Genomic DNA, 21,583 nt, shown 5'->3' with positions numbered 1-21,583 from the left:
CCTTCTCCGATCTCCTAGCTCCCCATCGGCAGCTTCCATTGGTAAATCATCCCAAACACCCCTGTGGAGCGTTCGCCATTTCGGGGTCGAGTTTCGGTAGTCGTCTGTGTCGAAAGGCAAATGGCCCCGAATGCCGCAACCATAGAAGCTTTCGTCAAAAATATGGAAAAGAAGTTCCTTGGGAGCAAGAATCAATTCAGCTACGAGAATCGTCTCAATCGGTTTATCTGTGCTTATCCCACGAACATGTCGCACCTGCACCGTAGGGAAGGAATCCTCCGACAGTAACCCAGAAGAGGAAGGCATGCTGACATCTTGACAGCCCCGCAATTCCCGAGCAATTTGTCGCAATTATCAGAACACACTCACCTATTTATCCTTTCGCAAGTTGATATTCTAACCTCATTCAGTTCCATCCAGCGATTGATTTGTTCATGCAGAACAAGCTCCAATAAGCCGCTTTGAGGTTCTCGCATCTTGTGCCAAGGCTCAGGCCAACCACCCACCATGTCCGAAGGCTCCCGCTCCTCACACTCACCCCAAGCACCCTCAGGTTCCGAATCCGACTTGGGCACACTCTCCCCATGGTCCTGTCAACTATGCAGATTTCGAAAACTGAAGTGCGACAAAGTCCTTCCGCAATGTAGTCGGTGTGCCAAGACGGGCGAGAAATGCGATTATCCATCCGCAAGGAAAAAGCCCGTAATCAATCCGGCCATGAGACCAAAGTTGCGCGATATGCAAAGTCGAATCAGTGAGAAAGCCCGCTTATATTTGGAGGTGGAGTATGAGCGTTGACTTTCATAGGGGACTTGGAGGCAAGGTTGGAGTCGCAGAGTAGTCCGCCTGAGTTCTCATTTAGTACAGAACTCATTGACACTGGTCGATTTGAGAGGTTGCCGCCACCACACTTGGTAGATGAGCTGTAGGTGATCTTTAAAAAGCGCTGGTAAAAGGATATAAACTGACTGGCTGTTAGTACCACGATATACTTCACCAAACTCCAGTCCGACTCATTCATGATTCATGGTGAGAGGTACATCGCTTCCCTCTACAGACCGACACACATGCAACCACCCATGTGTCTCCAATATGCTATCTTAGCCGCTGGAGCAAGTGCTTCATCTATGTATGGACATATGGCTGAGGCATTCTACGTACGAGCAAGGCAGTATATCCAGGCGGATGAGATGAAGGTAGGAAGCCACAAGCAAAGTCATGAACAAGAGCGCTGATATCATGAACAGAGCGACAGTGAACAAATTACACTAGCCCACTGCCAAGCATGGGTTCTCATCAGCCATTTCGAAGCGCAGCACTTGTGGTTCTCAAGAGCATCAATGAGTATAGCCAGAGCTATCCGACTAGCACACATCCTCGGACTTCACCGCCTGGATGGTAAGAATGCTGCTGGTCTTACGTTACCAGTCGCCGCGGACTTCACAGAAGAGGAAGAGCGACGAAACACGTTTTGGATTATCTTCACGACCGATCGAATCACGAGTAGCACTGGTGGCTGGCCTACAATGATGGACTGGCGAAGCGTTAGTGTCTCGCCAATCTGGTTGACCATGTACTTACCAACAACTTGCAGATACAAACGCGATTACCAACATCTATCGACGCCTTCCTGTCCAGCACACCAGTTCCAACAATAACCCTTAAAACGGCCCTCAGCCAAGGCATGTTCGAACTCTCCACCAGCGCATGCAGAGTCGTCGCCGTTCACCTCTTCAACGAATGCTTCAACTTCTCAAGAGCCAGCGAAGAAGATGAAGATAATAACGACTGGAATCAGCTTCAAAAACTTGATGAAGCGGTGACTAACGCTTTTGCGACTTTGCCGGCTGATCTGCGATGTCCTGAGAACATGGATAATCCTGCAGCTATTCTCATCAATCTCCAGTTACACACAGCCTTGATCTGTATTCATCGCGCGGTAACTACGCGGTCGCAGATGGATATGTCGCTTCTGCCACATATTAACTCAAGAGTTATGGAGTCTGCACTTCAGATTATGATGACTGTCGCGTTGGTCACGGATCTAACCATTAGGTTCCGCAATCCTCTCGTCTCATTCGCTACATTCATCGCAGCATCTTTCTTTCTAACAGACTTTCTGACAACCGGTAACCGTCAAAGCGAAGATAATTTTACAGCACTTATGAGCGTTATGACAGAGGTTGGGAAGACGAACATGTTTGCTGCGTCGTTGGCTGTGCGGTTGGCGCAGACGTTAAGGGCTTCTGGGGTGGATCAAGGAACCGTTGGAAAGGTAAGATTAAACTTCTTCCGCTGTTGAATCAAGACTAATGCATTACGATCAGGTGGGGATGTTGATGGCGGAGCTCGATATCGATGCGCCTATCCCTGGCCAGGAAGACGAAGAGAATGGGATCGTAGTACTTTGTCCTCCTGCGATAACGCCAGAACAGGCCAATATGGGACAGGGTATCTTCTGGTAGATTGAGTTGCAATCGGAGATTCAATCTGGGCTGTGAACCACTATTTTTTAACTTTATCATAAGTTTCATCTCGTCCAATCTTAATATGGTGGGGAATTTGTAAAGTCTCGTTAAGCCTCGTACAGAGACCTCGTTTAACCTCGCTCAACCTCGTTCAAACCTCGTTCGCCATTTTTCCAAGCCACCAAGCTTGGGCGGCTCCGCCATCAAATGCGTCTTGATCTAGAAGTAGTCGATGTTTATAAAGGTATTCCAACACCCTTCTCCGTTTTTGTTGCATCTCATCCATCACCCATCATCCATCATCAATCACCATGGCCGACGCTGCTCAAAACGCCGAAGCATTCGACTTCAAGCTCTACCGCTACGACCCATCCTTAGCAGCCGCAGTCGTCAGCGTTGTTGTTTTCGCCATCCTCACTGCCGCACATACATGGCGATTATTTCGAGTCCGGGCTTATTATTTCACTGCATTTACAATCGGTGGTGTTTGTACGTCTTGTTCCTACAATACTAATGGCTGCACTTTTACTAACGATTTATCTAGTTGAGACTGTTGGTTACGCTGGTAGAATATGGAGCCATTTCGATAAACTCTCGGTCGGCGGCTTCGTCCTCCAAGCCATTCCCATCCTCGTCGCGCCCGCGCTTTTCGCTGCATCGATTTATATGATCCTCGGACGATTGATTCGAACCGTCGGCGCATCTCACCTTTCGATTATCCCCGTTCAATGGGTCACACGAATCTTCGTTACTGGCGATGTCATCGCGTTCACTCTACAAGCCGGCGGCGGTGGTATCCAATCAGCCGGAACACTAGATCTTTACGAAATGGGCGAGAAGATCATCATCGCGGGTCTCTTGGTACAAATCGTCGTCTTTGGCTTTTTCGTCGTCACATCAGTTCTATTTCACTACCGCCTTCTCAAATTCCCTACGGCCGAATCATTGCGAGGTGATGTCCCCTGGAAGCGATATCTATACGTTCTTTATGCATCGAGCTTTCTCATCCTTGTTCGAAGTATCTTCCGCGTGGTGGAATATCTTCAGGGCAACGGTGGATACCTTATCTCGCATGAGATCTTTTTATATGTCTTTGACGCTATTCTGATGGCGCTGGTTATGGTTATTCTGGTTGTTTGGTATGTCGAGTCGATTCAGAAGGATGTGAAGAATTCGGATATGGAGAACACGGAGTTGTCTTCATACGATGTGCCTGAAGTCGAAGATGATGATAGACGGAGGAAGTAGACTGAGGTGACTAGAGTTCTTGGTTATGACTGTCTTCATTTCATAGTTTAAGCGTTTTCTTTTGTTTTTTTGATCAAATAGATTGTTAGCCTTTCAGATAAAATATTAGTCAAGTCTCTTCACTTTCACTGGCATCAATTGTCATTTGGTACGATAAGGTTCAGCAGTTTACCCGGCATCAGGTAATTATAACGCCGCTAAGAGCCTAGGAGATGAGACATCTTGGTAGGTTTATCTTATCAGAGCTGTCAAGCTACTTTGTTTTGGCGCCCTAAGCTTCAAAAGGCAACGTTTCTGTTGCCGTAGCTCGGTCATCCATCTGGCTCATGTCCTCGCATTAAACCGAACAGCAACACCTCGGTCCAATCCGACGGTAACTGTTCTTAGCCTAGGGGCGGCGATTCAGTGGATCATCTCTACCAATCGGCGAAATTAAAAACAATCTGCATCTCGCTCAGGCCACGTCTGACCTCGCTCCTCCTATTTCCCTCGTTCCGTCAGCGAACAAAACCTAAAGCTCCGCACTTTTTTTCTTTTCCCTCGTTTATCGCTCGGCCACACGTTCTCGACCATGAACGACTCAGACAATGACGTAGCTTCGACAAGACTGGCTGTCAAGTTACGTCGGGGTCACAAGAAAGTCAAGACTGGGTGTGTTGATTGCAGGAGACGTCGAGTCAAGGTAATCACAAGCCTCACTAATACCTCTGATGGCTGGCTAATTGATATCTAGTGCACTGAAGAACGGCCCAAATGTCGCGCTTGTCAGCGTCGCGGAGCTGAATGCGAATATCCTTTCCCCGAAGCGAGGTCTGTATCCGCCGACCCTTCACCGTCGCAGCAAAGCCATGCGACTTCGCCACATCAACATGTATCGCCACTTCCTGGAATCTCATTCACCACAGTCTCATCTATCCTCAAAGACCAACACAATGATCAAACATATGGTGTACGAGATATGGCTCTTCTTCATCATTGGACTATTTCGACAAGTCATCACATATACAAGAATTCAGCGCTTTCAGTCACGTTCCAAGTCAACTTCCCACAGATTGCCTTTGAGCATCCATTTGTCATGCAGGCTCTCCTTGCTCTTACAGCGCTTCACATCGCATACCTTGAACCCGAACAAAGACTCAGTCACGCAGCAGAGGCATCCCGATACCACAACCTAAGCTTACAAGGCTTTAACGAAGCTTTGAAGCACGCCACCGACGAAACAGCCAACGAATTATTCACCTGGTCATCTCTCAACCTCCTCTACGTTTTTGGCCTCTCAGGTCGTCTGGGAGAAGGTCTATGGGAGGAGTCGGAATTGGGGAACCGCAAAGATCGCATTCTGGGCTTGGGCTGGATCCCAATGCTTCGTGGTGTCCAAACTATTCTGAGTCCTTCGTTCTTTACCTTGAGAGGAGGACCACTGAGAGAGCTATTGAGTATTGGCAATTGGGATGACCTGGATGTTGAGCAAGCAAACCATGTCGAGGACCAATACTTCTGCCAAACGCGAGATGTATGGAAGGACCATTCTGATGCACAGACGTATGAGGATACGTTACATGTTTTGAGACGCTGTAGGATGTATAGCGCTCAGTTCTCGGGGCAAGCTGAGTCTCCTGACGGAGACATATTCAACAGGTCATGGCAGGGAGCATTTCTTTTGGTGCCTTTTGCACCGGAGTCGTACTTTACTTTGTTACGGCAGAGACAGCCGCCTGCTCTGATATTGTATGCGTTTTACGGTGCGCTTTTGCATCGGTTCAATAATGATTCTTGGTTCATGGAAGGATGGGGTTATGATATTGTGGAAGTGGTATCTGATTTGCTGGGTTCTTATTGGAGAGAGTGGATAGCTTGGCCTATCGAAGTTGTTGGTCTATACAATAAATAATAAATAAGGAAATGACAATTCTACCAAAAGGCCTTCCCTGCCCAATTCCCATGATGATACTAAGCGCACTCCGTGAAAGCCCCCATGTTGTATCCCTTGCCTGTCCTGCGCTCTTCCAGAATATTCGTAATCTCAGAAGGATGAATCCAGTTGAATAGTACCATAACCAAGAGCATGAGTGTTGCGTCGAAGATATAGAGATAAACCTCATGATGAAGCAAGAATCCATCAAAACCTTGCAGATACTCGACCAATCGGAAGACAGATCGCACCATAATGAGGAAGCTGCCAGCATAGAGCGCAATGATATGCTTCTTCCAAGGAAGTCCGCTGCTCGACCGACCAGTTGGATTCTGTTCAATAGCTCGGTGGAAGGCGATAGCGATAACGATGAAAACCCCGAAGAAGAGGAGCTGCACGAATAAACCTCCAATGATGATTTTGGATCCCGTGTCTAGGGCTTCAAGTGTACCAGAGGCTTGAATACCACCACCTGTAGACGTTAGTCAAAAGGTCAACATTCTCGTGTAGCAAATACTAACCTCCACCTTGGAGAAAGAAAGATAAGATATCGCCAGTGACAAAGATCTTGGTCATCCACTTCTTGCTAATCATGACACGACCTTCTCCATCAATCATCAGGACGATTCTTCCGAGCTCCATGTAAATCGTAGCGGCGAAGAGGGCAGGTGCGACAAGTAGGAAGATGCTCTGAATGATGTATGGGCCCAGGGTCCAGTTTGGTGTTTCGTTTGCGGACTTGCATCTCGCCGCATATCCAATAAGTTGAACTGAAGAGCACGTCAGCAAGAAGTCATTCTGTATTTTGCTTGGAGTTCTCACATAAACCGCCCACGGCTAGTGGAATGGTGAACCAGGAACGCCCGCGGTATAATTGCCAAACATGAAGGAGGGTGGTGCCAATGAAGAGAAGAGTAAAGATGACACCGCCAGCCATGGAAGGGTCGTAGTGATACAGCGCAAAGCCGCCCGCAGCAGCGCCGTCGGTGGCCGCGTCTCGTGGAAACATGTTCATGATGGTAGTGATCGTTGAAATTTGACAAGAAAAGAAAAAAGAGCTCAAGAATGAATGAATTCAGAAGATCGAACGAGAGATCAATTAAGGAAACGAAAGACTAAAGGAAAGCTCGATGAAGTGGTGAGTTGACGACTAGAGAATTGTTAGCTAGCCTAGAAAGATGGGAATCTTCATTGTCTTTATAAGGAAAGGCATTCTCGAAACCCGCTAGAAATAGACACTAAAGCTTCATTTTCGTATCAGAAAGCGTCTGTGGTCGTTCATTACACAGCCCTCGGAGAGGGGCGATGCAGTTGATGCTTAGCTGCCGTCGTTCCTGCATTTGACAACCTCGTTTAGTCTCGCTAAGCTTCGCTCCGCAACATTCGGCCTGGCCGGGGGGTCAGCGCGGGTGCTGAAACCGTCGGGTCATACTCGGTAAGGCTAGAAAAAGAGAAATGGCCGATCTGACAGCGGCAATCAGGTCCTGGAATGTTGTCTGTGCTTTTTGCATGATCTGGCACCCCTTGGAACTTTGTACGAAGTGTTTTAGCCAATTGAATTGTGTAGGTACCTGTGCTGAGATTCTGTGTCGCATCGGCATACCGAGGTGTAAAGAACGTTCAGGCACCTTTCACTGGCTTTGAAGTCAATTCGCGGGAACCTTCAGCATGCTCTTAACCAACAAGATCTACTGGTCTTCGGCAGCGTAAATGGAATCAAACATCAAACCTTCAGTGCTGTGAATTAATGCGTTACAAGATGCTCACCATTCCTCTCTATGGTGGAGATAAACCCTACATAGGCGCTAAAACGAGCCACTCGTCGCAACAATAGCTATTCCTCCGTTTTCGGAGATCTCCCCGAATAGCTCAGCTGGAAGAGCGTTCGACTGTAATTGTTATATGTCATCGAAAGGTCACTTGTTCGATCCAGGTTTCGGGGAGCTGATATTCTTTTTTGTATTTTTGTCCAATAATTCGACTTCACTAAGAAGCCTTCTTTTCTTTTTGCCTTTTAACATATACGTACTGGACTCGATTTGGGGGCAGTGTTGCGCTTTGGTCTTGCCCAAATCCTGTATACGTAGGGTGGTCGTCCAAGATGATTCCATCATCCTGACTAATTTGCGACCGGTAAAATGGTGTGAGGAAGACTTATATGTAGGATACGATGAATTAAGTTGGATTATAAACATGGTCTTGACGTGGGTTATGCTTCGTCGTCCAACAAATTATCTGACTCCAGTAAAACATGCAAGATGAACTTTGGAACCTTCGTGATAGCATCAAGCACGGGCGAATGGTCCAGAAACCAAGACTAGGCCAGAGACGGTGGGCCCTTACGTGAAGACTGGAATATGCAATAACGAGCACCGTCTCCGAACGTATTTCAAGGCCATGGAGGTGAAATAGTGACCAAGTGTGCCTGAACTATCTTGTTGCCTCCGTCGCATATTTGGAAACGCAGCCTGGTAGCATAGCGCCGCACAGCCCATCGTCTCTGAATCAGACTCGGCCGCTGCCTGCTCATCCACCTACTTATTCTTTCATCTTCCTCCCTCCTTGCACTTCCACCACTTCATCTCTACACATCCCTCTTCTACAATTCATCTGCATCACCGCATGGCCTTCTGGCATTCTCATCCATCTTCTTTCTTCCATTCAACTGCAATTCAGCAACATCTCTCCTCATCACTGGTATGTCAAGTTCGTCACGAGATCCAATACGAAGCTGGTCCAAACAAACCCGTACTGACGCACTCAGGTTGTTTGCAGTCTCTGAGACATATCCTTTTGCCAGAACATGTCTCCTCCACCGGCGCCCAGCGGGTCGTCATCTTCCAAGCGAGGACCTGAATCGTCACCATGTTCCGAAAACACGAAGCGCCGGAAGGTTGTTCTGGCCGAAGAACTCGCGGAAAAGGATTCTGATTTCTTGCCTTCACAGTGCAAGCATATCGAGGAGAAACTTGAAGATATAGCACTCGAGTCCCACTGCTCGGCCAACCACCTGAGAGGTGCCAAGGAAGCTCTTGAGTCTGCCAACAAAGCGTTCCAGGACGCACAGCGCCTCCTATCTACAGCCATGAAAACAGTAGAGGCCGCAGAGGAGGCTCAATCTGGCATAGACAATGACGTATCCGACGTGTGGTTGGATCTCATCAATCTTCGTCGAAGCCAAAGCCTTCAAGCTGCGATGGCCAAAAGAGATCGCAACAAAAAAGATGTCGAAGAGCGCGAGAGCGCTATAGAAAAAATGCAGGGAGATCTCGAGAAGTCGCAGGAAGATCTCAAGAAGTCGCAGCAAGATTTCGAAAGCGCTGATCACGAGCTATACCTGTCCGAATGTGCAGTAGATGCAGAGTTTGATGGCCTGGAAGTCTGTGACATGGAATTCATGGTCGAAGATGAAATTTAGCCAGTGGAGCACTACTCAATTTGACCATTTGGGACAGGAAGGTTGGCCTGGGAATGAAGGGGCGAGAAGGGTCACGGTGACTTAGACAGACATTGTGATTTCCTTAAATCACTCTAATACAGACTCTGTCGCGAAAATGATTTGCTCTCCAAATTTGTGATGTCAATGTTTTTGTATTTATTCCGGCTATGAACTATACGCAACAGTCGAGTAGTTATACCATAAAAGCCGGTTGGTTGCTCGCCCCGTCTCTTCGGAAATATGAACTGAATCAATTTCTACTGTCGTAGTCCAACGCGGTGGGCGATGGCAAGAGCCGCTGCCTCCACTTCCAAATTCGTAACATCAATGACATGATGACAGTCCCCAAGGTAATCGTGCTGAGAGTCGCTGGTTCGGCAAACGCGCAGGCTTTCGGGATCGGTGAGCTTCCCACCCTGTTGTCTTTCCACAGATACAAGTCGGCGCACGTTTTCCTGCTCGTCGCAAACGAAGGTGATAGCGATAAACTCGCGTTGGCGGTCGTCACGGCATGTCGCTGCGTAGATGTAGTCTCTCATGACGACCACGGGGCTGTCTTCGTCGCTGGGGATAAAGTTGGTGAAGATATAACCGTAGTCAAAGGTTTCGTCAGACCATAAAATCGGCTCGAAGGACATTTCGAGGAATGACTCCCAAGCTTTGAAGTGGTCGTCGGTATCGCGTGGCACAAGGGCGTCGGCAAGGTCGGTGAACAGCTTGTTGTGCACTAGCTTGAGACGAGGGAACAGCTCTGTGAGCCTCTTCGCGATGGTGTATTTTCCAACGCCCGGATATCCGTTGATGTGGATGATAGGACCTGGGCGACGTTCCGTCATGTTGAAGACGATGATGTTGAAAGGTAGGTCGTGATGCACAAGCCGTTGAGATGTAGACAGGCGGCATACGATCCCGAAAGGGAAAGTGCAACCACCGAAGATAATCGTCTGGTAGTCAAAAGAATTAGCCCAGGAAGCATAAGAGACGAAATCATTTGGTCTCATTAGGCTAACTTGGACTAACACTTTATTTTGGTATCCTAAGCCTCAGAGGACATTTGCAAAGGTTGATTGACCTTGGACTCCTGCGGTTGGCCCACTAACTAGACCCGTAGAGCAAAAAAGAACATACAACAGCGGGGATTCGCTGGTCGTCACCGACCCAACTACTAATCCGCCCCTTACCAGCTTGACTATGGGAGAGCGGACGGGATCCCGTATTTTCTGGTAGGTATGGTCGTATGTGGTAAGAGGCTGACCAAATTAGACCTATATGGATCGCTCGTATCAAACGCTGAGGTCTTCGCCAGATACGAAATCCAATCAATCGATCTAAATGTCCTTCTAAGGCTTAGATCACGAAACAAAGTAAGTCAAAAGCCAGTCTAGGCTTGCATAAGGTGTCCACATTATTTCGTCTCTTATGCTCTCTGACATCTGGAAGGTCGCATTGGGTGCATTACCAGGGTGGCTCCGCCGGCAGGCCACTTTTCTAACTTGATCTTAGACCGCTGTAGATGATGTAAAATGTTTATAGAATTCAAAGTTCAACTCAAAGTTTAACGAAAGTACTACCAGACACGTCCACATTGTCTTTCGATGTCATTTCTCACACCAAATCGACGAACCCATCGTTCAGCTCGTACAACATGACTGATTTCCAACATCTCAAAAGGCCCAGAACAGAGCGCGGCATTGCCATCCGTCCTGTTCAAACAAGACACGACTGTCATCACGATAAACATTCCACTTCTCGCCCTCCTTGTCTGCAAATCCGACTCTTGTATAGAGCGGTGATCGTCCAGCATCTTCGGCCAAGTTCCACCTTATGACATGTCCACTTCCACCAAAAGTCGCTGTAGGTTGATTGGTTAGTAAATACTTGTTGGAAGTTCATGGACATCTGATGTCAGAAGGAAGATGAGAGCAACGTACCGTCTCCACCATTTTCCCACCAAGCGAAAGATCCATTGGATACTTCAACGTAGGTATCAGGCTGCTGACCGTCATTGTTGCCGAATCGTGAGTAGTACGCGATTCCGGATGCTTCCTGCCCGTTGCGCTCGCGGTTGATGAAGTAAACGCCGTCTGTAGTGGTACGTTGGATACCCTCCTTGGGGTATAGTCGCATGGCGAACACCTTGTCAAGGTTGGAGATGACTCGGTTCCATGGTGCAGAGGAACCATCAAGTGTCATACTAGCATCGTAGGAGTATTGCCTTGGCTCAGGTTAGCATAAAAAGCCAGGAAATACTTAGGGCGAGCACAATGGTGAATCTAAGATAATCCAAGTACATGGGACTCACATGATAGATGTTCGGTCGTATCTCGAGTTGATAACGTCCTCCTGCTTCGCGGTTGCAAACAGGTTCCAATCAACTTGAGCCTTATCCCATCCATGGACCCTCTCATAATACTCATAGACTACCGGTTTGTTCCATTGGATGTTAGCAACTGGAGACGCCTGTTCATGGATGAAGCCAAGAGCATGGCCGAATTCATGACACACAGCTGAACTGAACTCCAGATCGGTCATATCGTCGGTCATTCCACCGTAGTTCATGGTAGGCTGGTCCTGGCTGATTGCATGGCAATTGGTGCCAATGTACGACCAGTAGCCATCTCGATCAAAAGAGATGCGGATATCGGAATCGCCTGGGGCATCACGCTCCATCCATTTGAAGGTTATGTTTGCATAGCGAGTCCATTCATTGGCAAACTGCTCTCAGTCAGCATTTGTATCGGATTATACAACCAGTCCCCTTCCCGAAAAGTTTAATTGTGCGGATATTTACCTGCATGACCTTGCTGCGAACAAAGTCGCTCTGCCTATTCGAAACTCTTTAGCAAATGTCAAAGCATCGAGACTGGAATATGGCATACCCCCACATGTTGACAACAATCTCTGATCCATTTGGCCAGTAAAACTCTTTCTCGAGGGCCAGGCGATTCTCGCCAGGCTTAGCTATCAACTGAGCGCAATGATGACCACCCAGGAAATCTGAAGTCATTTTGATGGTTGGAATGGGGGGAAATGGTTTGAAGTAATGATGTTGGATGCGATGAGGAGAGGCAGAGATGATCCGAATTGTGCAGGTGATGTTCCTGTTGAGAAGGGGACCGGTGAATCTTTATAGTCTTGGAAATGTAGCGAAATTTCCCATGAGAGCCAGTCAAGACAGACCTGCATGATGTTGAACGACCCTCCGCCGTGGTATCAAGGGCGAAGCATCCCATCTCACCGTGAGATTGACCATGCGAAATTGCAACAACAGCAAAGCTACGTACGGCAGGAGTATTATCGACGAGGCGCAAATGGCGGAGTTCGGGACCTCCGACTGCAGGTCTGTTTTCGGGGATCCATTCAGTCGTACTGATCTGTGACCTTCTCCGATAGCTTCGACGCAGTAATTGGATAATTTAGCTGTAAGAATTGTTTGTGGCGTCATCATCAGGGCCTCGACCCCAGGCAGTAATATTATTCCTTGTCTCCTTCTTCAGCTCGAGTTTCTTCAACGCATCTTATTGCTCAAAATACTGAGGTGGGCCATGCTGACTGCTGACTCTTGGCTACCTCGGGTAATACGTGCATGAAGCTGAACAAGAGACCCTTGATTTCGGCCTGTTTGCTTATCCTTAATTCAGTGGGAAGAATTCATTGATCAAGAAAAGGATAATGAATTGAGAGATTGGTCTACCCTTCGTCGCACAGCCCGAGTTATTTGGTAAAATCTCACCGCCAACCATATTGACAATGCACATCGAAACTCCATCACCAATCTTTCAGCTCCGTTTTGGCACGGCTTCATATGCTTCATGTGATCTAGCGTTCGCAAGGGAATGATTGAGTATTCGACGGAGTTGCCGAGTACAGCTTGGTGAATGCGCGGCGTGAGAAGTGCTAACTTGCTCAGCGTAAGATGCGAAGCCGCGTATTTGAAAAAGCTATAAATCGCAATCAGGACATCTAAGGTTCAGTTTATTTTTCTCATACCATTCTCAACTCTCCAACACATTTCACCTTCGAGCTTCTATATACACTACTAGTTTCGTACCATTGTTCAACATGCAGTTCAATCTCGCCTCTCTTTGTATCTTGGCAATTTCGTTGCCCACCGCCTTTGCCCAGCGAACAGAAGAAAACGCTGTTACAATCAAGACCTTCCCCAACGAGATCGGTTGTGGATGGGGAGTCAGTGGACACACAGCTTCTTTCCCAGATGGAGAATGCTTTCACTTGCCCAGAGACTACATGGATGTCAAGCACATCACGGACACATGTCGCAGTTTGTTTTCCAGCCTATAGTTACCTTAAAAGTCGATTACTAATCAGGACATAGTCTTCATCTACACGGCTGAGGGCTGCTCGAAGTATGAGAAACAAGTCTACCAAGGCCAAGACTGTATCGACATTCGTGACTACAAATCCATCAAGGCTTTCTGTCACTGAAAACGTCAAGTCATGGCTGTGGTGAGCGGTGGATGTTATTTCAAGGGTATGGGTTGTGTTTCGATTGGACTGTGGCATAAAGACAGAATATCATGCTCTTGATTGTGGTTTTTTTTCCATGGGGGTTTCCCACTTCCTGTATGCAAATGCAAAGAGTTTTAGATTTGGAGTCTCTCAAATACACTTACGTACATACCACCAGTACCATGTGACTAAGTACTCCTATTATTCCTAGCACTGATTGGGGTATATGCATGCTTAAATGCCCCATTCAGGATCCTCACTTAAACCGGCCTTTGAAATCTTGTCGGTACTTTCGGCAATTATAGAAGGAAACATATGTCTGGTGACCGAGCCTATGGCCACCTATCATCTGCTTCCGGCCCAACATTCCCTTCAAGGGTAGGATCTGTGAATCGGTCAATGGAGTCTTGACCCAAGCTGGTGGCGCCTCCATCAATATGGTCCAAAGTGAGCTCTTGTGACAACAAGCAATCGACGGTTAGTTTTTTGCCAGAAACAAAAGCCAGCCAAGTAGCCCAGCACCCCAGGCCAAATGCCCAACTACCTTCTTCCTGGCGCTTTCGTCTCCCTCCGTCATAACCACAATTGCATCCCCAAATTTAATGAAGCCCATGACGGCCATCAAGGTCAAGACAGCCGGTAGGTGGTCGATGTAATGGTGAGCCACAACGAATATTCCAATGGAGATATCTCTGACTCCGAGCATGTAGATCGGTGCATAGTTGTCGTTGTCTTTTGATGAGCTAGTGTGTTTGATGCCTTGGTTGCTCATATGTTCTTTTGGGTCGGCGAGGGCCGTGAGGCCTTGGTACATCCACCATAGGCCAAGAGCGTAGATATGAAAGTCGCGAACGTAGTCCATCTTAGTGGTGATGTTATTTGTATATGATTCTTGAATGGTCTACCATCAGAAGAGAAAGAAGAAAATCACTCAATCAAAGGGAAATGCATGCATTTAAGGTGATCTAATGTTAGTTGGTCCAGCACAATGACATCTGCGGTATCCGCTTTAGTGGCCGACGTAGCCGAGTCAGCCCTGTAAATTGGAGGCTGAGTCCACTGCGCCGCCTAACGACCCACTATTAGCAACATGTTACAGATTTGTGATTCGTGAAAGTCGAGTCTTTCTATAAAATCGGGCGTTTGGAACCAACAGGTTTCCATGGAACGCAAGGATCTGGCCATGATACAAGATACAGTGAAATGCAGACCAGCCTTTTCCTCTAGTCTAGACCCTGAAGGCTTTGCACGTGCTTCCGCTGCTCGCCTCAACTGCCGACGAGTCTGCACTTTTCATTAAAGGTCGAGTCATTGGCCTATCCAAGATGTGATGAACGACATCCATCAGCATTTCCATAGCTGTTTCCAATAGCGTGCGCAGTACCTGCCATATATTCACAGGCAAGATCGGTACTTCGTCAGCTACAGTCATTGCTTTGGGTTATCATCTGGTAATATCCCAAGATGACAGGTAATAATCTTGGCCGAATTTTTCTCATTTCCCCGATCTCCATCCTGACGAAACTCGGAGACCTTGGCAAAGTTTTAAGCAAAGCGACTCAAGATGGAAGAGAATATGGCGTCATGCGCACGGCCTATCGTATCGCTTTTGCTTTTGCTGGTCGGAAATGCCGCGAACCTCAAACGCCTCGTAATGATCATTTCGTTGAGTCACAATTATCGCAGTGACGAGGACATGCGCTCATGCGCTCATCGTTGCGAGATGAATTCTTGGAATTCCAAAGCATAGCCATGTGCTTCAAATTGGCTGTCCAACTTCTGCTCGTTAATGAGATGCAAGATCACAGACACCGTGCCCGACAGTTTGGCTCATGGGTACTATGCGTAAGACAGCCAATGAAAGGAACAGTAGTACTGTCTTGGAGGAGATTTCCAAGTTTGACCCAGACGATCGATTTGACAACTTTCCAGAACGAAGAGAAAAGGGGATTGTTTTGCTTTTTTCTTTTTGACATGACTCTGACACCAGTTAAATGACCTTGTTTATTCCACGCACTAGCCAAACGACCCAGAGATGTACGGATCTACCATACATATTTCCTGTCAGCAGGGATTCCAAACCACCGACGCCACATCTGGAAACATTAATCGTGCTGCAAATAAAAAGATAGAGTAAGCAACACTTTTGGGAGCTTTCGGGGTTGATAAGCTTAAAGTTTGCTGCAGATTCCACACAAGGCACTTGTAGTGAACAGCTGAAGGTCTCGTGTAACTATCCTAACAGGGATCGTCAATCCGAGGCTCGAATAAGCAAATATGGCTCGGCATATGTGAGGAATCATATGGTCATATCGCCGGATGATCTACGTTATGGAGTATTAGTTCCGAGTTGTCATATATATATCTGCTTTGTACATCCTTTCTATTTCTGAAATTTGTCACTCTCTACTCTTCACCTTCCTCAGTATCTCGACATGAAGTTCCACGCTTCTTCTCTCGTCCTCGTCGCTTGCTTGACAACAGCCTCAATAGCTGTACCTCCGAAACCCATACATGAAAACGTCGATGTAGACGTCGCTATCATCGGCGGCGGCGCATCTGGTATCCATGCAGCAATCCATCTCAAGGATGCCGGTGCAAGAATTGCTGTGATTGAGAAGAAGGATCAGATCGGCGGCCATGCCGAGTCATACGTCAATCCCGAGACAAAGGCTGTTGCCAATATCGGCGTTGTGCTTTTTGAAAACAGCAAGACTGTGGAAAAGTACTTTGATCGCCTCGGCGTTGAGACAACTCTCCGTAACCCTGTCAACACTACGACCGAGACCAAGCAATATGACTTTTCCTTGGGCATGCCCATTCCTCCGCAAGCCGCCTCTGAGGCTGCCGCGACTGCAAAGTCTATAGCCGATGCAATGGAGGCATATATCAAGAACGTCATCCCCAAATACCCTTGGGTTGACCAAGGCTACACATTCGTTCCCAACCCCGTACCCAAGGAGCTTCTCCAGCCTTTTGGGAAGTTTGCCGAGCAGAACAACTTCACGGCTCTGCTTCCTCTTATCGCTCAGTTCAACTGGTATCCTGGCCGTATCACCGAGATTCCTACTCTGTATGGTATCAAGAAGTTTGGACCCGGTCTGATAAACAGTATCGTCAACGGATTCATTGTTCCCAAATCTGGCAACGCTCGAACTGTGTATGAAGCTGCAGCTCGCGAGCTCAAGGACGAACTCTACCTCAACTCCAACATCGAAAAGGTCCACCGTAAGGAAGATGGTGTTGTCGTTACTGTCAAACAAAATGGCAAGCGAGTCACCTTCAACGCGCGCAAGCTTCTTGTCGCTATTCCACAGACTTTAAAGAATGTCGCTCAATTCGATCTTCGTCCTACTGAAAGAGCCCTATTCTCCAAGTTCTCTGCTCTCGGTTACGTTGCTGGTATCGCCAACATCCCCGGAGTCGACTACAACCTCCAAAACGTCGGTGCTCTGACTCGAGCTCATACACCAGTCATCCCAGGAAGCAACGGCTACAACATTCCCCCAGGCTTCTCAGGCCAGTTCCTCCTCGGTGTCGCTTTTGATCACGATGACTACACTCTCGAGCAAGCCAAGGCTGTCATGCGAAAAGAGCTCGCGAGTCTTGCTATTGCAAAGGCTGTACCAGCTGATACAGCAAAGAAGGTCACCTTCCCTAAGCTAGCCAACCACGCTCCTTTTGAGCTTCATGTTTCTGCCAAGGAGATCGGCGATGGGTTCTTTGAGTATCTTCGTGAGCTTGAAGGGGAGCGTAACACTTATTGGACTGGTGCGGCGTTTGCTGGTCATAACAGTGGTTTGATCTGGAAGTGGAATGAGGCGGTTGTTTTGCCTGCTATGAAGAAGGATCTTGGCCTTTAAGATTGCTGTGACTCATGTTGATTTTACCTCGTTCCTTTGATGTGGTTATACTGGTTTTTGCTCAATTTGCATATGCTGGGAGTTCTTGTTTGTTTCTCTGACTATACCATATTTCCTAGACTTAGAAGATCTTTCTGTTGACCTACTGCAATGACCATGTGTTTTCACCCGTTTCGTTGTGTTTATATAGTGGTTATCCCGTTACTGACCCTACGAGGACTTAGTACAGCGCTTTGGTTAGTTCCCAATACATGGTCTCACACTCACGTTGACAACCCAATCCGTATCTTTACATCTTGACTTTTTGTGATTAGACAAAAAGCATTAGTCAGATCATCGTGTCGTGCCAAAATCATCCGCTCCTTCCTTGTTGGCTCAAATGTTGCCAAACCTCCCGCCTTTCGGTGTCCCGCCCACACAGCAACCTCTGAATAGCCTCAAAAAAAACAGCAAAAAGGAATGCTTGCCTTATAAGGCCTCGTACTGCGTAATCTGGGAATCGAACCCAGGGCTCCCCGATGGCAACGGAGAATTTTACCACTAAACCAATTACGCGGTTACTGTTTGTTGAAGGTCGAGGAAAGAATTGCAGCTCAAGAAGTATTTGTCAACAACAGAAACTTCTACCGCATGTCGAACCATTCATCAAGTTGATGCAACAGTCAGTCAATAAGCCCTCCAATGCTTCTTACAAATTCTTGTGGAAACTGTAGGTCTAACTTGAGTTGGTGTCCGAATTGTTTCTCCCTTCATCCTAGTGCGCTCGGTTGAAGGTCCATTAAGTTGCCTATTGTAGTTTAGCTTCTGGCCTCAAACGTCATTCGCGATAGCTACCCCGATTTGTTAATTATTGCCGGACGTCTCGGTAGGTCTTCTGGAAGCTTGACTTCCAAACTCTCTTCTAAAATCTCATATCGTACACGCCACAATAATGGATCACACTATAATCTGGTCTCTCATCGTAGGCACCGCCGTTGCCGCCACGATTTACTTGTTCTCGCAGCGTCAAACAGCAGGAGAGGCGGGGCTTCAAGTCACTCAGGTGAGAGACCTTGCAAGATGCATGATACCGGCTAACTGTTTAACAGCTCTATGTGTATCCAGTGAAGGGGATAAGAGGATGCGCACTTGACAAAGCACGTCTTGGTTCATTCGGCTTCGAAGGTGACAGAACTTTTTGTCTCCAAAAAGTCAAAAGAGACGGCGACTCGGAGCCCCAATATGAGACCATGTTCATCGGATATCACCTCAAGCTTGCCCTTTTCCAAGCTTCTATCGACTATGACAAGAGTCAAGTGACAATACAATGGAATGCAGACAAGACCGACGACAGCATTCATTTCCCTCTGAAGCCGTCTCTGGAAGGTCGTAAGGTCATCGAAGCCAATCTTCATACAAGCACTACCAAAGCATACGACATGGGAGATGAGCTTTCGAAATGGTTCTCTGACCGCATCGATCAAGAAATGCGATTGGTCTACATCGGCGATGGCTCAAGAGCTGTCTTAGGATCACTGGCTCCTCATAGCTCCGACGGTTTGCAAAAGGCCTCATTCACTCAGCGGGTTAAGAACAACATTCCATTCCTGGCACATCCACCAGAAAGAATCACTTTCAGTGATCTCGCCCACTACTTGGTCGTCACAGAAGAGTCTAACAATGAGGTATCATCACGATTGAGCGAAGGTTACTCGATGGACGTCACCAAATTCCGACCCAACATTGTTGTTCGTGGCGCCTCTGGACCCTTTGCCGAGGACTTCTGGGGAGAGTTGGTGTTCAGTGGTGGAGTGCGCATGGCGTTGACAGCCAACTGTTTTCGATGTCAGAGTATCACCGTGGATTATGAGACAGGCAAGACAGCGGCCGATGATCGGGGCACTGTTTGGAAGAAGTTGAACAAAGACCGCAGAGTGGACAAGGGAGCCAAGTACAGTCCTGTCTTTGGACGATATGGCTTCTGTTATGGTGACGACATAAGCAAGACACTTTCGGTTGGGCAGAGAGTCGATGTTACACGCGTCAACAAGCAGCGAACGATTATGGGTAAGTGTGAAAATTTTCGGAAATTGAATGCGTGCTAACAGAATAGACTGGCCAACACTCAGCACCTTTGGTGTTTCGCAGAAGAAGTGAATGGCGAGGAGAGAATTGATCCGTGTTGCAATTTGACGCGTGCTGACGCATGGGCGCGGGGTTTTCGCGAAATGGCTACCCTATTGCTTGACAGACAATGACTTGGGACCGCAATAAGCTGTCCGCAAAGACTTATCAGCATTCGGTAGAAGACTTGGGTCATTGGGAGATAATTCATGCAATGATTGACACGAATGAACTGATGAATCAGGCTGTTGAAAGTTGTGTTATAACCCTCTTCACTTGTCCTTTGGATCTGATAGGAATAAACCCGGACACCCCAATTTACATTGAAACTTGACTCATCGGTAAGAAGATAACCCCAATGACCAGTTGCTGCTTTGGATCGCTGATACTGGGAGCGCTGCGATCTATATATCAATTATAATATCAACAAGTTGGGAAACTGACGCTGTGCACATTTTCACGTCGACAAGCTAGACACAGCCAAGATGGTCAAAATCGCAGCTCCACGATCATAGACGCTAATGATGACACCAGCTTTCATCCAATAACAGCGCCTCAATGGCTCAGTGGTAGAGCGTGTCACTAGTAATGACAAGGTCCACGGTTCGATCCCGTGTTGAGGCACAATAAGATGTTCACTGAACAATTCTTTCTTTTTGCAAATTCTTCCAATTAATCAACTATCTGATTACCTTCCACAGAATTAATCCATATCATTATGCACCTAGTCCAGTTCCTGGCGCATCGCTCTCCTTCATCGGAACAGGCGTCTTCAACCAACCCCTCTTATCAGCCGCAAGAATCCCCTTCAGCCAAGCATCAGCCATCTTCTCATAACCATCATCATTAGGGTGCTTGGAGTCACCAAGATCCGCTTTCTTGATATCAATCGGGACCTCCAAGATCTTCTTTCCAGATTTTTGTCGCGCTGCGATAAGTGCTCGGATTTTGGGATTGAATTTGTCTGTGTTGGCTTGCATCTTTGCATCGTTGGCCCAAATGACTGGTGCAAGTAGGATAGTCACGTCTGAAGAGAGTTTGAAGATACCGTCGACGATATCGGCCATGATCTTGTCTGCGATGTCGAGGTCGATTCCTCGGTCCATGTTGTTTGTGCCGGCGTGGATGAGGACGACGTTGGGTTTGGCTTTCATGGGGGTTTGCCAGTAGCCGTTGATGTCGGAGAGAAGCTTTCCGCTGTGACCTTCGTGGTGTGCATCGACCATGTTTCCATTCTTCAATGTGCCAACCATATTGACCTTGACACCCTGTGCAAGAATCTTTTGTCGCAACGGCAGACGATATCCAACAATGCCTGTTGACCCTGTTCCTTTTGTGATGGAGTCACCCAACGGCAAGACTCTGATGTTGGGTAAGGCAGTGGCTGGCGAGGCCAAAAGCATCAGCGCCACGAGGGCAAAAATGTTCCGAAGCGTAGGCAACATAGCGAATCAGCTTACAGGAATAAGCACTCAAAAAGTAAGCTCTTTAAACCAAACACAAACTGCAGAAAGTGGCGTCAAATGAGCGAGGTCAGCCATGACCTTAAATAACCTCCCGCAACACCCTTGTCATCATTTTAAAAGCACCTCTAAGACGGGAAATGCAGGTCGGTCAGCCGTGTCTGTGGGTGAGATCTCGTGGTGTTGGCTCATTGGCTTCAAAAGACTCCGGCGGCATGATAAATGACCACCTGAAAGAGCCAAGCTTGGGGAAGGGTGTCGTATAGACCGGGGTTGTATATGTTGGTGTGCAGCTTACACAAAACAGGGATTAGATGCTGATAACACTGACTAGACATGTCGCATGACGCATAGACTGGTCATTGTGATGGGCTGTTGGGCAAGAAACCAATGCATTTCTGTGTTGTTCGCAGAAAGAAACATGGAATCTACCAATGCATTGTCTCAGGGTTTGGTGGCATTGATCGCGTATCTTGTAATTATGGAGCCGGAGAGTCGAGACTATTTCCGCCAAGTCCATATTCCCTCAAGCGAACCTATGAACCCTGTAGCCGCCGTGCCCCATGAGCTTACTGGGTTGTTTAAAAATACACAGCCACCGTCAAGGAGACATTGCA

The 21,583-nt window shown here is 47.5% G+C and overlaps 12 protein-coding genes and 3 non-coding genes across 15 annotated transcripts; 9 read left to right on the top strand and 6 right to left on the bottom strand.

Moving 5' to 3' along the window:
* The first annotated feature begins 407 nt into the window (after positions 1 to 407).
* Positions 408 to 2,562, top strand: B0J16DRAFT_164157 (uncharacterized protein). Its single transcript, XM_046122273.1, has 6 exons — positions 408 to 754; positions 808 to 925; positions 980 to 1,196; positions 1,248 to 1,544; positions 1,595 to 2,275; positions 2,328 to 2,562. Exons 1-6 carry the CDS (start codon positions 508 to 510, stop codon positions 2,463 to 2,465), a joined length of 1,698 nt encoding a protein of 565 aa, XP_045981855.1. The 5' UTR covers positions 408 to 507; the 3' UTR covers positions 2,466 to 2,562.
* Positions 2,563 to 2,614: 52 nt separating this feature from the next.
* On the top strand, positions 2,615 to 3,820 carry B0J16DRAFT_416483 (RTA1 like protein-domain-containing protein). Its single transcript, XM_046133593.1, has 2 exons — positions 2,615 to 2,957; positions 3,013 to 3,820. The coding sequence occupies exons 1-2, from the start codon at positions 2,780 to 2,782 to the stop codon at positions 3,714 to 3,716; spliced, it is 882 nt and encodes a 293-aa protein (XP_045981854.1). The 5' UTR covers positions 2,615 to 2,779; the 3' UTR covers positions 3,717 to 3,820.
* A 383-nt stretch (positions 3,821 to 4,203) lies between these two features.
* On the top strand, positions 4,204 to 5,636 carry B0J16DRAFT_416482 (uncharacterized protein). Its single transcript, XM_046133592.1, has 2 exons — positions 4,204 to 4,398; positions 4,450 to 5,636. The coding sequence occupies exons 1-2, from the start codon at positions 4,288 to 4,290 to the stop codon at positions 5,605 to 5,607; spliced, it is 1,269 nt and encodes a 422-aa protein (XP_045981853.1). The 5' UTR covers positions 4,204 to 4,287; the 3' UTR covers positions 5,608 to 5,636.
* Positions 5,637 to 5,639: 3 nt separating this feature from the next.
* Positions 5,640 to 6,825, bottom strand: B0J16DRAFT_363850 (RTA1 like protein-domain-containing protein). The gene is made up of 3 exons (XM_046129897.1): positions 6,451 to 6,825; positions 6,150 to 6,398; positions 5,640 to 6,100 (listed from the first exon to the last, which is right to left on the bottom strand). Exons 1-3 carry the CDS (start codon positions 6,641 to 6,643, stop codon positions 5,667 to 5,669), a joined length of 876 nt encoding a protein of 291 aa, XP_045981852.1. The 5' UTR covers positions 6,644 to 6,825; the 3' UTR covers positions 5,640 to 5,666.
* Positions 6,826 to 7,486: 661 nt separating this feature from the next.
* Positions 7,487 to 7,571, top strand: B0J16DRAFT_t215. The gene has a single exon. It is a non-coding gene; the product is annotated as a tRNA-Tyr (tRNA).
* Positions 7,572 to 8,431: 860 nt separating this feature from the next.
* Positions 8,432 to 9,046, top strand: B0J16DRAFT_322152 (uncharacterized protein; the record flags this gene model as incomplete). The annotated part of the gene is made up of 1 exon (XM_046125685.1): positions 8,432 to 9,046. The coding sequence occupies one exon, from the start codon at positions 8,432 to 8,434 to the stop codon at positions 9,044 to 9,046; it is 615 nt and encodes a 204-aa protein (XP_045981851.1).
* Positions 9,047 to 9,324: 278 nt separating this feature from the next.
* Positions 9,325 to 9,903, bottom strand: B0J16DRAFT_401745 (uncharacterized protein; the record flags this gene model as incomplete). The annotated part of the gene is made up of 1 exon (XM_046132599.1): positions 9,325 to 9,903. One exon carries the CDS (start codon positions 9,901 to 9,903, stop codon positions 9,325 to 9,327), a length of 579 nt encoding a protein of 192 aa, XP_045981850.1.
* An 828-nt stretch (positions 9,904 to 10,731) lies between these two features.
* B0J16DRAFT_373870 (uncharacterized protein) lies at positions 10,732 to 12,074 on the bottom strand (the record flags this gene model as incomplete). The annotated part of the gene is made up of 5 exons (XM_046130559.1): positions 10,732 to 10,919; positions 10,999 to 11,282; positions 11,370 to 11,782; positions 11,859 to 11,892; positions 11,947 to 12,074. The coding sequence occupies 5 exons, from the start codon at positions 12,072 to 12,074 to the stop codon at positions 10,732 to 10,734; spliced, it is 1,047 nt and encodes a 348-aa protein (XP_045981849.1).
* A 1,055-nt stretch (positions 12,075 to 13,129) lies between these two features.
* Positions 13,130 to 13,513, top strand: B0J16DRAFT_386473 (uncharacterized protein; the record flags this gene model as incomplete). Its single annotated transcript, XM_046131575.1, has 2 exons — positions 13,130 to 13,349; positions 13,404 to 13,513. 2 exons carry the CDS (start codon positions 13,130 to 13,132, stop codon positions 13,511 to 13,513), a joined length of 330 nt encoding a protein of 109 aa, XP_045981848.1.
* Positions 13,514 to 13,692: 179 nt separating this feature from the next.
* On the bottom strand, positions 13,693 to 14,484 carry B0J16DRAFT_164130 (uncharacterized protein). The gene has a single exon (XM_046122272.1). It carries the CDS (start codon positions 14,397 to 14,399, stop codon positions 14,016 to 14,018), a length of 384 nt encoding a protein of 127 aa, XP_045981847.1. The 5' UTR covers positions 14,400 to 14,484; the 3' UTR covers positions 13,693 to 14,015.
* A 1,470-nt stretch (positions 14,485 to 15,954) lies between these two features.
* Positions 15,955 to 17,507, top strand: B0J16DRAFT_345771 (uncharacterized protein). Its single transcript, XM_046128323.1, has one exon. The coding sequence runs from the start codon at positions 15,973 to 15,975 to the stop codon at positions 17,398 to 17,400; it is 1,428 nt and encodes a 475-aa protein (XP_045981846.1). The 5' UTR covers positions 15,955 to 15,972; the 3' UTR covers positions 17,401 to 17,507.
* A 377-nt stretch (positions 17,508 to 17,884) lies between these two features.
* On the bottom strand, positions 17,885 to 17,955 carry B0J16DRAFT_t188. Its single transcript has one exon. It is a non-coding gene; the product is annotated as a tRNA-Gly (tRNA).
* A 326-nt stretch (positions 17,956 to 18,281) lies between these two features.
* On the top strand, positions 18,282 to 19,514 carry B0J16DRAFT_345770 (uncharacterized protein). Its single transcript, XM_046128322.1, has 2 exons — positions 18,282 to 18,442; positions 18,489 to 19,514. The coding sequence occupies exons 1-2, from the start codon at positions 18,332 to 18,334 to the stop codon at positions 19,482 to 19,484; spliced, it is 1,107 nt and encodes a 368-aa protein (XP_045981845.1). The 5' UTR covers positions 18,282 to 18,331; the 3' UTR covers positions 19,485 to 19,514.
* A 541-nt stretch (positions 19,515 to 20,055) lies between these two features.
* B0J16DRAFT_t216 lies at positions 20,056 to 20,127 on the top strand. Its single transcript has one exon. It is a non-coding gene; the product is annotated as a tRNA-Thr (tRNA).
* A 32-nt stretch (positions 20,128 to 20,159) lies between these two features.
* B0J16DRAFT_345768 (SGNH hydrolase-type esterase domain-containing protein) lies at positions 20,160 to 21,189 on the bottom strand. The gene has a single exon (XM_046128321.1). The coding sequence runs from the start codon at positions 20,946 to 20,948 to the stop codon at positions 20,220 to 20,222; it is 729 nt and encodes a 242-aa protein (XP_045981844.1). The 5' UTR covers positions 20,949 to 21,189; the 3' UTR covers positions 20,160 to 20,219.
* Positions 21,190 to 21,583: the final 394 nt, after the last annotated feature.

Source organism: Fusarium flagelliforme (genome assembly GCF_020744385.1).
Source record: "Fusarium flagelliforme strain FIESC 12 MPI-CAGE-AA-0113 chromosome Unknown B0J16scaffold_5, whole genome shotgun sequence".
Lineage (NCBI taxonomy): Eukaryota > Fungi > Ascomycota > Sordariomycetes > Hypocreales > Nectriaceae > Fusarium > Fusarium flagelliforme.
Note: the sequence above shows the minus strand (reverse complement) of the source record. Positions and strands in the feature narration are given on the sequence as shown.